The sequence below is a fragment of the Garra rufa genome, chromosome 17 (assembly GCF_049309525.1).
Source record: "Garra rufa chromosome 17, GarRuf1.0, whole genome shotgun sequence".
In the NCBI taxonomy this organism is placed as follows: domain Eukaryota; kingdom Metazoa; phylum Chordata; class Actinopteri; order Cypriniformes; family Cyprinidae; genus Garra; species Garra rufa.
In genome coordinates this window covers 11,574,664-11,589,630 of record NC_133377.1, presented here as the reverse complement: position 1 = coordinate 11,589,630, position 14,967 = coordinate 11,574,664, and the positions used below count along the sequence as shown (strand labels likewise).

The following is a 14,967-nucleotide window of genomic DNA, read 5'->3' as shown; positions in this document are numbered from 1 at the left end:
ACTTCTAAGTACTAAGTACTTTCTGAATTATGGAGTAAAAATGAGATACCCCAAATTCTTTCTGTAAAAACAGTTGACTCTAATATGTCAAAAAAAAAAAAAAAAAATTAACAAGAATTTTGAAACTGACTTCATTCAGTGTTTAGATTTTTGTACTAGAAATGTATGCAAATTAGCGCATATTTAATCAAATACTGCCTTATTTGCACATTAAAACCTAACATTTTGGAAAACTTATACAAAAAAAATGTTTGCAATTATCAATGCAATCAATTTACCGATTTTACCCTATTCACCTGCAGTGTCTCGCCTTAAACGAACGAAACGAAAAAATAAATAAATAAATAATTACTGACTCCAACTTGTACACTATGTGTTTGCAGATCCCAAGATTTTAAGGACAAATAGAAGTAAACTTTTTCTTTTTCAAATACTTTTTGTGCCCGCTGTGTTTCTGTGTATACTAAGCTCTTCGTGTGTTGATGTGTATTTGTTGTGTGCAATGAATAGGATGATATTAGCGGTGCGTCACGTCTTGAGGAGGAGCTTCTGCTGAACACAGTGTGATGATGTGCAGCACAGAGGACCAGAGCACAAACTCCTCCTGCTGTCAGCGGACCGGCTGGAGACTCTCAGACAAATGCTTGTTCAGCTGCGTTATTGCATAGCCTATATACGTTTTGACGGGTTTTGTGTAACTAGTCCAAACATGCTCGGACTTCATCAGCTGTGCGTTCAAAGTGCATGAAACGGACTATGAGGGATGGAAACTGCATTGCCATGAAAGTTTGAAATGGTGTAAACCCAGTTCAAGTTCATTCGCGTTCAAATGAGGACACTTTACGAGCAGCATTTCTGGATAATGGACATATTTAAATGGCAACGACATCAGTGAACCTCAAGTACTTTGTAACTTGCGCAGACACAGAGAAGAGCTGCTGCTGGATGCGCTTAAGTTAACTCTATTGTCATTTTTTTGTAAAGGAAGGATTTAATGCAAACATTAATGCAGTGAGCGCGTGCTGCGCGTTCTAGAGCGTGTGTGTGATGTGCGGGACACAGTGAACCTCGGGGTTGAACTGATGCGCGCCACCGATGCCCGCCGTCGAACAGGTGAGCAAAACACTCCCCTATGGGAAACGACCATGGTAACCTAAAGAGTACAGTTACTGTTTTTAAATAAAACAATAATAAGTTAAAATAGAATCTCATTTAAAGTACCCGAATACATTAAAGAGATTTTTGTCGTTGGTAAAGTTGTCACTGCAATAAAACTGGTTGTTTGATAGCTTATTAGACAACACTGTCATCCAGAGAATAAAAAGACAAATTCGGACTATGTTTAATACTGTTACTGTAATAAAATAGCATATGCAAAAACAAGCAGCTCTCCATTCATTAATATACATACAATGTAAAGTGAAGTAACAAATGTGTGCGAAGCAAATAATCAAAAAGGGAAGGTGCTGTTGTAGGGTTTTGATGATACATGTTTACCAGTGGTTTTAATGACCCTCTAGTCCAAGTTATATGGGTCAGATTTTGCTCTGTTCTTTCAAGAGACTCATTAGTTTGTATTATAAGTAAAATAACAATACGATTTCTACGAAAGTGCTAATCTGTGCAAAATAAGTCTGAGATCACTGGTGAAAATGCTTTTGTTTTTATAATTTAATGCATATTATAGTTTGAGAGAGATGAACATTTCGTAGTAACCTCACTGCAAAAAATGCTTTTCTTAGATTTTTGGTCTTGTATCCAGGCAAAATATCTAAAAAATATTAAATCAAGAAGGATTTTCTAGAGGAGTCTTGTTTTCAGAAAAAACTAGTCAAAATTAAGTATGTTTATGCTTGAAACAAGCAAAATAATCTGCCAATTTGGTAAGAAAAATAATCTTGTTTTCTGTTTGAAATAAGATTTTTTTGCTTACCCCATTGGCAGTTTATTGTTTCGCTTAATTTTGACTTGTTTTTTCTGAAAACGAGAAAATAATTTTTAGAATTTTAGATATTTTGGGATTTTGGCTGGAAACAAGACAAAAGCATTTTTTTTGCAGTGCTATTTGGTTTATCACTCTCATGTTGTTCCAAAATGTATTATTTTCTTCTGCTGGAAATGTAGAAATCTGCAGTTCACACTGTTTTATAAAGATTATGGACTTTTCATGGACTGTTTATTTCAAGATTCAAAATAGACACAAAACACCATAAAATGATCTAGACGCAAAATTAACAAATCAAGTTCATATACAACTTTTAAAAAATAGGAATTTGAACAGATTGAAATTGAATGCATTATATCATGATAGAATTCACCTCCAGTGAGCTATAACTGCTACAACTGGATGAGTGAGTCATCAGTGACTTGAACGGACCTGTTGGATTTGTGAACAAATCTTTCAGACCAGTTTTGTGAACTGGTCATTGAAAAGAACAGTATCAAGAGTCATTCATTTACAACTAAAAAATTACTTCTCTGTAAACTATTATAAACACACAGAGGAACCATAGAAGAATTTAAATTTCTAAATTTAAATGTAAATTTTAATTATTTTATCACACAAAATGACTGCATGACTTTATAAGACTCAGAATATAACACAATTATATAGTTCACTTTTTGCAAACCTTTACACTGTTTTTTTAAGGATTTGTGTTGTTTTTTTGAACTTGAATGCGCCAGTAGATACATTGTTTTTTCAGTGTTGCACAGATGAAAAGAACGCTTTGAAACAAATGAGGCAGAATGAATGATGACAGAATTTGGTAACACTTTACAATAAGATTTCACTTGTTAACTGAATTAGTTAACATGATCTAACAATGAAAAATATGTCTAAATCGTTCAATTCATTTTACATTCATGTTAGTTATTGTCAATTCCATCATTCACTAATACATAATTATAAAAAATAAATAAATGAATAAAAAATTGCATATGTTAAGATTATAAAATGGACCTGAACTAATGTGAACTAACAACGAACAGTTTTTAATGAATTATGTTAAAAAGGTAATAATTAATGTAAAACAAAAATAAATATTCATTAGCTTACCCCAAAACAAAAATATTCTGGAAATTCAATTAGTTAGCACAGGTTAATGCATTAACTAATTGAACTTTTCAGAATTTTTTTAGTTTTTGGTGAACTAATTCAGTTAACATGGTAAATGCGACAAACTGACTTATTTGATAGTGACAGAGAAAAATAGTGGAGAATTTTTAATATAAGTGACTACAAAACCAGTCATAAGGGTATTTTTTTGTAATTGAGATTGATACATCATTTGAAAGCTGAATAAATAAGCTTTCCACTGATGTATGGTTTGTTAGAACAATATATGGCCGAGATACAACTATTTGAAAATCTGGAAACTGAGGGTGCAAAAAAATCTAAATACTGAGAAAATCACCTTTAAAATTGTCCAAATTAAGTTCTTAGCTATGCATATTACTAATCAAAAATTAAGTACGGTAGGAAATTCACAAAATGTCTTCATTTACTTAATATCCTAATGATTTTTGGCATAAAAGAAAAATCGATAATTTTGCCCAATACAATGTGTTATTGGTTATTGCTACAAATATACCTGTGCTACCTAAGATTGGTTTTGTGGTCCGGGGTCACATATTTGTCATTATTTTACAAGCTGATAAACAATTAATATCAAGTAACTTACATCTTTGACTAAAAAGTGAGTAGGTTCATAGATTTTCTCTGTCAACAAAATAGTTCTAAAAGAAGCCAAATAAAATAACTAGTTTGAGAACCAGTACTGTATAAGTATAAATGAACATTACCAATATAAATGTTGCAAAAATACTTTTAATTATTAGTGTTGCCCAAAAAACGATTATCCTTTTTATTTCTATGAATTTACATTGATTAACTATTTAAAGTTGTCATTAATTTATTATAATGCTCTACATATAATCTTCTCAGGAACTCATCCATGCCCCTCTTCAGTCTTGACCTTCCAGATTTCGAACAGTGAGGCACGAGCACTTTATTTCTGAGCCACACCAACCTCACAGCTGCTTGCTTCAGCACCTCAGTGGACTCATGGGTACCGTACTGTCCCTCTCCCCGGGTCCTCGAAAACCTGGTTATTATGACGACCGGCCTGGTTCTCTAAGCCATTACCCCAGCCTGAGCAGCCGCTCGCTGAACACTCAAAAGGACCGCAGCCTCAGACGCGGCCACTCCATCTTCCTCCCCGCACTCACCTGGAAACGCCTGGTGGCCTCCACCAAGAAGCGGGGCGAGTCCAAAAAGGCCTATCCTGGAGGTCAAGGGACCGTTGGGGCTCCTCTCAACAACAATAACATCAACATCTACCAGAAGGATCCGGTCTTGCACCTCAACCGTGAAAATGTGAAGAAGTCTCTCTCCTGCGCCAACCTCACTAGCTACGATGGTCCAGCAGGTCTGGGTCTGGGTGTAGGACTAGGTGTAGGATACGGCAAACCGCAGCAGATTTCCTCTGTTAAGAAGATCCCGCCCACATGCACCTCCTCGCCCAAGCGTGTGATCGTCCAGGCCTCGACTAGCGAGCTGCTCCGCTGCCTGGGAGAATTTCTGTGTGGCCGCTGCTATCGGCTCAAACACCTTTCCCCCGCCGATCCGGTCCTGTGGCTGCGCGCCGTGGACCGCTCATTGTTGCTCCAGGGCTGGCAGGACCAAGCCTTTGTGACGCCGGCCAACGTGGTGTTTGTGTACATGCTGTGCCGCGATGTGGTGGATGGCGACGCGGTGTCTTCAGAGCATGAGCTCCAAGCAATTCTCCTGACCTGCCTCTACCTGTCGTACTCCTACATGGGGAACGAGATCTCGTACCCACTCAAGCCCTTTCTGGTGGAGGCGGGTAAAGAAGCATTCTGGGACCGCTGTCTGGCCATTATCGATGTCACCAGTGCCAAGATGCTGCGCATCAATGCAGACCCGCACTTCTTCACGCAGGTCTTCGCCGATCTGAAGAGCGAAGGAGGTTGCGCTTTGCGGGACTACGCTAGAGTTCTGGATCGGTGAGAAGAGGACGAGGCAGATTGTCTCTGCAAATGTCACATCGTCATTCCATCATTTTGGCCCCCCATATGCCTTGTTATTTAACATTATGAGTCTTGTTTTTATTGACCATTCTTCAAGAAACAGAGGCAACATATTCCTGCTGAAAAGATCAGCTTACACCTGTGGGAATGTTGGTTTGGTGCTGGTCCAACTGTTGAACTACACAGTCTTTTTGGTGTTTTTGCTAGTTAAGAATCATGCTGATGACCATCTGTGATGGTCTTTTCAGCAGGAGAAGAAAGAATAGTGAGCTTCTGGATACAGAAACACTACGAAAGTAACATACACTCTTATTGGCATTGTTGGTTCCATGAATCTTTCCATTCCACAAAAGGTTCTTTATTGCAAAGTAAGGTTTTTTAGATTTGTAAAATGTTCTTCATCCTAAGAAACAATTGTTTCTTTAAGGAAATGTTCGCTGAAAGGTTCCAAGAACCAAAATGGCTCTTTTATGTCAGGGTTGTCCATTCCTGGTCCTGGAAAGCAGAGTTTAACTTCATCCAGCTCCAAAACTCTTGCCTGGAAGTTTTTAGTTAGTCTGAAGACCTTAATTAGCTGTTTCAGGTGTTTTATTTAGGCCATCCAAGAACAGGTTTGGACATCCCTGTTCTGTGGCATTTCTACAAAAACACCCTTTTGGAATTGTTTAAAGAATGTATAGTGGATATGCGTTCTTCAGATTTTAGAAATGTTCTTCATACTAAGTAAAAAGCTGTTCACTAAAAGGTTCTTTTAAAATGATTCTTCTATCGTGTCACTACAAAAACCCTTGTTTGGAAACAATTTTTTTACACAAAGAGCATTCCCAATCTTAAAAATTAAATGACCCTGTACCACAAAATCAGTCTTAAGTAGCACGGGTATATTTGTCGCAATAGTCAAAAATACATTGTATGGGTCAAAATTATCGATGCTAAAAATCATTAGGATATTAAGTAAAGATTATGTTGCATGAAGATATTTTGTAAGTTTTTGTAAGGCGATTTTCTCTCTCTCTCTCTCTCTCTCTCTCTCTCTCTCTCTCTCTCTCTCTCTCTCTCTCTCTCTCTCTCTCTCTCTCTCTCTCTCTCTCTCTCTCTCTCTCTCTCTCTCTCTCTCTCTCTCTTTTTTGTTGTACCCTCAGATTCCAGATTTTCTAATAGTATTTTGGCCAAATATTTTTTATATCAAACCATACATAAATTAAAAGCTTATTTATTTAGACTTTTTAGATTTTGTATTCATCTCAATTTCAAAACATTGACCATTATGACTGGTTTTGTGGTCCAGGTTCACATATAGCGATAATTCAGGGCCGGATGTCAAAAGGAAGTAATGAAATTGTCCATCTTGTTAGTTACAATGTTGTCAAACTAGCCGTTTTCAAAAGTACTTATGATTCCTTTACCAAACATTTCAGTTCCTCTACCTTTTCAACATCTAGTTTGAGAAACTGCAACAGAAACCATCCAACAAAGAGCATTTTTGTGGGAGTGCATGTGAGTGATGGGCAGCAAACAGTCAGCGTCAACAGCTGTTGGTTATCATGTTGTCCTTCCTTTATTTCATGTGCTGGACGTTGGGGCACCAGCTGCAATGGCATTAACAAGATTAACAGATTAGTGTCACACACACATACACACAGTTCTCAATGCTTCTGAATCTGCTTGCTATCAAGCTCTATTGGTTGAATGGCTAATCCATGTAGGCCATATACAGTAGTATATGTTCTGTCCTGCATGTCTTTGCATCTGTGGAGCAACAGAATGTCATTGAAAATCTGTGTCAAATTTGAACGAGCCTATAAGAATGCATCCTTTCCTTTTAGGGTGTGAAGGAAATGAACAAAGAGGCCTAGATTCTCTAAAGAAAAATTTCACATTACTTCTGTGTACTTGTGTCTACATCATTGATTTAAATGTCAGTTTCTTCTACACATCAGAAATGTGTACCTTAAAGTTATAACACACACTTCTAGTCTTGTTTTGTGTGATTCATCAGTGCACATTAAGGCCAAAAAATAACTGTAATCGTCCATCAAAACCTGCACTGAAACCTCTTGCAAAAATGATAAACCGTGTAATAGATAAAACACGCACACTGACAGTCATGCATGCACATGCAGATACAAAAGATGCCCTGTTCTGTGGGTCAGGGTTTCAGGTGTCAGCACTCAGACAGAAGAGCAGGGACAGCAGCATGTGGCACGGCAAGCACTCGTTAATCTTATTGTGGCGTTTTAAGGCAGGGCCATGGGCGCCATACTCCAGCTCCCCCGCAAAAGCCGACTTTAAACGCATACTTTAGCCCACACATGCTCTCTTATATATAAGCACACATGCTTGCTCAAACGACTTGTAACCACTATGCATACATTTTTAGGCTAGTAATCGCAAAGGCACTGATACGCACGTGCATATGCATGCACCTTCTCCCACACGCTGAAGTGATAATCCGCTTTTGATCCTTGCCAGCAATTGGGTAGAGTGAGCTGAAAATGCCGCAACAACAAAATGCCATTCAGCTCAGAGATTTCTCTTGCTGAAACTAGCAGAAAAGTCTCATCTTGTGTTTTGACTGTGTGCAACGCAGAAGTTACATAACAAACACAGCAAAACAAAACTGTGAACTTTGAATAAGTACTTGCTTAATAGTTTTTTTTTTAATAATTGGGATGGATTGAAGGAAAACCCAAGGTTTTACTTATTTTAAAAGCATTTACCCTTATGAAAAAGAAGTGCGCTTGATTGTGCACTTGTAGTGTACTTCAAATATGTGACCCTGGACCACAAAACCAGCCATAAGGTTAAATTTTACAAAACTGAGATGTATACATCATATGAAAGCTCAGTAAATAAGCTTTCTATTGATATATGGTTTGTTAGGATAAGACAATATTTGGCTGAGATACATCTATTTGAAAATCTGGAATCTGAGGGTGCAAAAAAATCAAAATACTGAGAAAATCACCTTTAAAGTTCTCCAAATTAAGCTCTTAACAATGCATATTACTATTCAAAAATTACATTTTGATATATTTATAGTAGGAATTTTACAAAAAATCTTCATGGAACATGATCTTTACTTAATTTCCTAATGATTTTTGGCATAAAAGAAAAATCAATAATTTTGACCCATACAATGTATTTTTGGCTATTGCTACAAATATACCCCAGCGACTTAAGACTGGTTTTGTGGTCCAGGGTCACATATATGTAATGCAAGTATACATACTTGCTATAAAAATGCCACTTAAGTGTACTTACAAAGATACCACTTTCATAACTGTTTGTTAACACATTGAAGTATACATTTAAAAGTTCACTTTGTAATAAGTGATGTTTCATTAACAAATTTCAGGAGGAGCTCGCGCAGATAATTAACACGGCCAATTCATCATCAGCAATCACTACCTAACCAGCCACTCTCCCTATCCAATTACTACAGTTCCTTTAAATAACCAAGCAGTCCTACCTTCAGCTATCTCTGATTCCAGCATCCCTCCCACCCCCCCTTTTTTTCTTTTTCTCTTGCAGAAAAGGGGGGAGCGCTATTGGGTTCGGGCCAAAGGCCGAGCTCGGACCCCTCTCCCTGGGCAGGGGGAGTGCCCCGGGCTCGGGAATGACTACCGAGCTCGGAGCCCTCTCCCGGACAGCATGCCAAACACGCTTAACTTTACGCTGTTTATTATATGCAAAAGCGAACTAGTGAATGTGAAATTAGAAGTTTAACTTTAAAGTAGTTTAAATCATGTTTTAATACAATTTTGTCATGCTTTAAAGAAGTACACTTTTTTAAATGTTTAACTAACATATTAAAGCACATGGAAAATACTTGATTATACATTTGTAGTCTGTTATGCAATATTACATTTAAAGTTAATATACTTCAAATGCACTAAATTGCAAAATTATCATTACAAATGTGTAAATTACAAATATATTTAAATACATACAAGCTTTATATCTTGGCAGTATAATTTGCAGTAAAATGTGCTGCAAAATAAATATATTTGTTATATTAAACTTATATGTGACCCTGGACCACAAAATCAAGCTTTCCATTGATGTATGGTTTGTTAGGATTGGACAGTATTTGGCCGAGATACAACTATTTGAAAAAAAGTCAAAATATTGAGAAAATCACCTTTAAAGTTGTCGAATAAAGTCCTTAGCAATGCATATTACTAATTAAAATGTATGTTTTGATATATTTCCATAAAAAATTCCATGACAAAATATTGTCATGCTCTTTAAATAATCCTAATGATTTTTGGCATAAAAGAAAAATCTATAATTTTGTTTGTAAAGTGTACTTCTTTTTCACAAGGGTAGAGCGGACTATAAACTGACAAAATAGCTTTTAGCAAATATACACATTTAAAATTCACAGTGTTTCCCTTCCAAAAAAACAAATAAATATTGATGACTCACTCATTCTCAGATTTTCCCCCAATCTAATGCTCTTTATAATGAGAAAGTCCCTGCTAAAACCACATACAAGCAAAAACAGCCATCCACGTTTTTAGAAAAGAACAAGCCCTTTGATATATCCTGTGATAACTTCCTGTTTCAATAAGATATGTCAGTGCGAAGAATACAATTGCGATTGTCTAAACTGAGATCTTTAGCTTATTTGTATGGAATAATACTACACAAAGACACGGATTGAGTTGTTTTCCTCAATTTGTAACAGGATTAATTTGTGACCCCAGCACAGGCTGATTTGTACTCAGTAATTTCCCCTTGTTAAACAGCAGGGAAGACACAGTTGCATAAAGGAAGTACCTATAAAGAGAGCTGGTGTGTCTATAGATCTCCATTTCAGCCTCCAGTCGTTTCCATTTCAGCCTCAGGGGAGGATGTTATTTACAGGAACTTGTAGCCACAGACAAGCAATTGACATACTATAGGGTGCAAATATCCCTCCTGATCCACTATGATTCCCCCATCCCTCTCGCCTTTCACAAACACATCACTTGTTTTCCTCGCCTCGGTTAAAGTGATTTAGTTTGCCTTTATTGTGTACAGAGAGCACTGACAGAGCGTCGTTGTTGTGTGGCTAGCGTGCGCGGCCTCACCAATGGGCTTGTGCAACGTTTCTATCTAGGACTGTTTGCACTCACACCTCCTGTCAGGCTCGCCAATTTTACATTGTCGCTGGAACCATTTCTCTTTTTTTTCTTACTCATGTGTACTGAAGCTCGGGGATTTCTGTGGAATATTTGCTGCCTTCAAGTCCTTTGGGAAGTACCTACTTGTGAGTTTGGAAATTATATGACATGATGTACATTCAAGTGGTTTTTGTTGGGATGAAGTTGAATCGTTGGGCAATTTTCTTGTTCCAGACAATATAAAGTAAATGCAAAGTGTGTATCTCATTAGCTTTATGGCTAATCCCTATCAATTTATACAAATTGCATACAAACTAAATTGTAAAAAGCCTATATATGAATAAATACACAGCCTCTATTTAGAAAGCAAGGGTTTCTACTTACAATTATGACATTGTAGTGGCATTCATGAGATTATCTCATAAATATGAGATCTTTTGAAGGCAAGCAAGTATTCTAGTTTCCATACTTGCTTTGAACTTGTGATGAATGGTGATAAATATTTCCAAAATGAAACATTTGTGCCTTGATCTGGATATAAACCGTCTCCCTAAATGTTAGCGATATTGAATATCGCTTTGGTTTCAACACACACAGCAACCCAAGGAAAGCCATGACTCGAAAAAGAATTGATTATAGAGACAGAAACTTGGATTTACACAGGCTAGAATAATCATAACTCCTGAGCCATTTTCCACTGCCATCGATGCTACTGTTTTGATCATTTCTTCTGTTGCCAGTCAATCAATGGACCTGAAACTGTGTGCAAACACCTTTGAAGGATGCGCTTGCATAAACATCCTTTTTACACCTCATCGATTGCTGTACATGGAGATTTTTAATGTGACAAAACAAGCACACAAGAGACCTCAAATCCCTATGGATTTTCCAAGGAAGAAAACAGGATTGGCATGCGATTTTCAAGATTTAGACTACTGAATTAAGACACTACAACTTGTAGATGGACACTCAGGAACTGGATGTTAAGTAGACTCTATCGTACACTGCAGTCGCCGTTACTCTATGAGTTACGGCTACTAAGATTTATCAATGATTTCAATGCTGCTAAATGTATGTAGAATACAAAAGGAATGCCATGTACAGTCTGGATACAGAAATATATCCAGAGTGGTGTAAATATGTTGCTTGTATCAATATGAAATGACTGAAAAAAATGCATGTATATCATTCAGGAATTGCTACCGTGGTGGTGTACATGTCAACTTGACACTTTTTAAAATAGTTTTTTTCAGTTTGTATTTAAGTTTAAATGGAAGTTCCAGAATGTTTTGTTTGTGTTTTTATTATAATTTTAATTATTATTTGTACTGAAATGTCGGGAATCTTATGTCAGCAGTATTAGAATGATAATTTCAGACTTTTGTTCGCATTGTGGATTTTGATGTGGTTTTAGTGACAGCTTCTTCTGTGCACTTTGGCAATTATACTGGGTACCTTTGCTCTGAATACTGAAGTTTATAAAAATCAAGTTCTGATAGTGCTAAGCCATCATACACACTTTTAAAACTGCTGTATGTGATTTCTGCACCAATGAAACGGGAAATATTTTCCAATTGGATTTCCCAAACACACAAACAAGCATTTAGTCCAACTAACGCCAAGAATCAATATGCACATTAAACCTAAATTGGAGACTTTTTTAACTGAAAAAAAAAATACTAAGTAAATTTGTCAGATAGATGGTGACTCTAATTCAGCACAAATGGTATTCTGGTTTTGCCTGACATCAATTGTTTTCTACTATCTATCAGCTTTATTTGACATCTTTAAACAGGTGAACAATATGCTGTGCCACAAAGGCCTTTGGTGGAGGCCTTTCAGAGAGCAAGCCAATCTGGATTATTTTGGACTGAGCTCATTAATTGGGCACAAAACGTCTTATGACTGTGGTCATGTAGCTCCTGAACTCTCCTTCTTAAACCACCATCAGCCTTGGTGTAGCTTCTGAAACCTCCTGTGGTCCTATCGACACACGGTTCAGGAAGTTTTGAGCTTTTCCCTCTGGAAGTAACACTTGCATATATTGTAGCTCACAGAGTGATGCTGTTGTTGTTTGGAAAACTTGAAAAAATGTAAATGTGACTTTTGATGGTGGAATTTTGGTTATAATTATTTAATAAAGTATTCAAATGATATGTCTGTGTTTTGTTACTGAGTAAATCACATTAAACTAATTCTTTGATGAAATAAAGATTCTATTTCATAATCAAAAAATGGAAGGAAATTGTATTTTACCTAAAGAAAATTAAGCCTTTTTTAAGACCATTGAATCATGAGATATTTGTAACACAACTACACTGTAACAAATTGCTGTAAAAATTACAGCAATATTTTACAGCAGCGGGTTGTATTTCTTATAATACAGCCAATACAGCATATTGCTGTAAACCGCAATGCATTCTGGTAAATTTCAAATCTAAAGAGGCGGGATTATCTTTAACGGTCGACATTTGGGAGCAGCAAGAAGAACGATTCATAACTGTGGTAAGTAAGTGTCTTATTTCTGTTTTATTTTTCATAATTTGTAACTGTATTAGAATATTAAAGAATATAAGGTGTCATAAACATTCGCGGTAACCGCAGATTAACGAATCCTCCGTCCGCGGAGCACGAGAGAGACTTGTGCGGGGATTCGGCACTGCAGTCGCGGAAGGATTAACGTTACACACACATTCCCCTGCCTTATATCGGCTATAGGCGTAACATCTCTGGGTTCCTACGTTAAGAATTACAAGCTTCATTGGCAAAAGATGTGATTCACGGCGACGTCGTGCTGATCAGCACACTTTCTCGTGATTATTTTATGATGTACAACAAATTTGCACAGGCAGCCATCTGTTAACACGGGCACCGAAATAAAACGCGTATTTAGGGCTCGCGATTCGCGGTCAGCCGCTCACGGAGGATGTGTGTCACGTAAACTCTGAACGGTGCTGTTAAAGTGGTTAACGTAAGCAGTGAGATGTACTAGCACCTTTGATAACTTGCTTATTCGCTTATTGTTTGAATGTAACGTTAATGCTTTTTGCTAACTTTGATTTGAAGAATGCCTTAATCCAGCCCATTGTCCTGTCTGGCCTGTTCGCAGCATATTACATATTCTGGACTAACGTTATCAAGAGGAGACAGACGGAGTTTTGGAGTTCATACAAAGGTAATAGTTGCATTCTAACAATCTGAGTACCTGCATTTTACATGTAGATATGATAGAATATGTTTCTCAACTCAAGTAGAGAGAGTTTTTTTAGGGAGAATAATTCAGATGTACAAAAGCTAAAACGAATGTGAATTACATATTGTCTGCTTCCTGACTGTTTTGTAGATATTTATCCTGAGAGAGAAACAAAGAAGTTGAAAGGAAAAGACCCATCTAAAACGACAGAACACAGAAGAAACCAGCAGAAGTGAACCCAAGTTACCAGTTTTCTTTGCAATGCGAAGGATTTTCAGCAGAATTACTGACATGTAAGTACACATACACCAAGATCTTTTTCCTTTTATTATGTTATTTTATCCTTTATCTACACTAGCGTTCAAAAGTTTGTGATCAGTAGGTTTTATGTTTTGAAATAAGTATCTTCTGCTCATAAAGGCTGCATTTAATTGATAAAAAATACAGAAAAAACTATAATGTTGTGAAATATTATTAAAATGTTTTATCCATTTTAATATACTTAAAAATGTAATTTATTTCTGAATTTTCAGCATCAATACACTAGTCTTCTAATTACTCCAATGTCCTTTAGTGATCCTTTAGAAATTATTGTATATGCTGATTTATTATCAATGTTAGAAGCAATTGTGCTGTTTAATATTTTTATTAACCTGTGATACTTTTTTCAGGAATCTTATATATTATACTTATATATAGTATGTTACATTGAAATTGATTGTAAAGATTTAAATTTTTAGATAAACTTTATCTTTTAAATAACTGCTGTTATTTGAAACGTATTCATCAAAGAATCCTGAAAAAGTATCACAGGCTCCAAAACATACACTGACAACATTGACAATAACATTGACAATAAATCAGGATATTGATAATAAATGAGAATGATCTCTGAAAGATCATGCAACACTGGTGTAATGATGCTGAACATTCAGCTTTGCATCTCAGAAATAAATTATATTTGAAAGTATAGTCAAATATAAAACTTGTAATAACTTGTAAAAATTGTAATATTTTTCACAATTTTAGTGTTTTACTGTTTAATATCATACTGATCTAACTGTAACAATCATCACTCTCTCTGCCTTTGACTGTATCTGTCATCCCTCTGTCTTTGTCTGACTGTATCATTGTTTTGTAAAATATCTAATGTATTGCCCTTTTTGTTCTTTTATATATTTTTTTAGCCACTCTGCATCCTGGGCTGGAACAGCATCTGGATCTGAACTGTTCTCCTTTTTCGATCAGAAGTTTTTTTGGACTCACTTGAGGGCTTGTTGTTTGGCCATGTTGGACTGTCCATGAAGTTGTGAAAATTCATCACTGTCTTTATGGTATTTCGAACCATTTAATTATAACCATGTTGGTTAACTTGATGTTGGTTTCAACTTTGGCTAAATATTGGTTAACCTTAATATTTAGCAGCGTAATATGTTTCAAGTAAATATTTTCATGCCCAATTTATTTTGGAATTCAGAATAATACTGAATACACTGTTCTATGACATTTCTTTCATGCAAATTTGAGAGTTAATAAATAAGAGATTTTTTAAATAAAATTGGACCTGTTTATCAAGATTAAGATGTGTCAAATTATTATTATTTTTGTTTT

At 36.2% G+C, this 14,967-nt stretch overlaps 1 protein-coding gene and 1 long non-coding RNA gene across 2 annotated transcripts; both read left to right on the top strand.

Annotated features, from left to right (window-relative positions):
• Positions 1-3,987: 3,987 nt before the first annotated feature.
• On the top strand, positions 3,988-5,796 carry LOC141290187 (cyclin-dependent kinase 5 activator 1). Its single transcript, XM_073822386.1, has one exon. The coding sequence runs from the start codon at positions 4,067-4,069 to the stop codon at positions 5,030-5,032; it is 966 nt and encodes a 321-aa protein (XP_073678487.1). The 5' UTR covers positions 3,988-4,066; the 3' UTR covers positions 5,033-5,796.
• Positions 5,797-12,529: 6,733 nt separating this feature from the next.
• On the top strand, positions 12,530-14,937 carry LOC141290356 (uncharacterized). The gene is made up of 3 exons (XR_012340106.1): positions 12,530-13,338; positions 13,507-13,649; positions 14,544-14,937. It is a non-coding gene; the product is annotated as an uncharacterized lncRNA (long non-coding RNA).
• Positions 14,938-14,967: the final 30 nt, after the last annotated feature.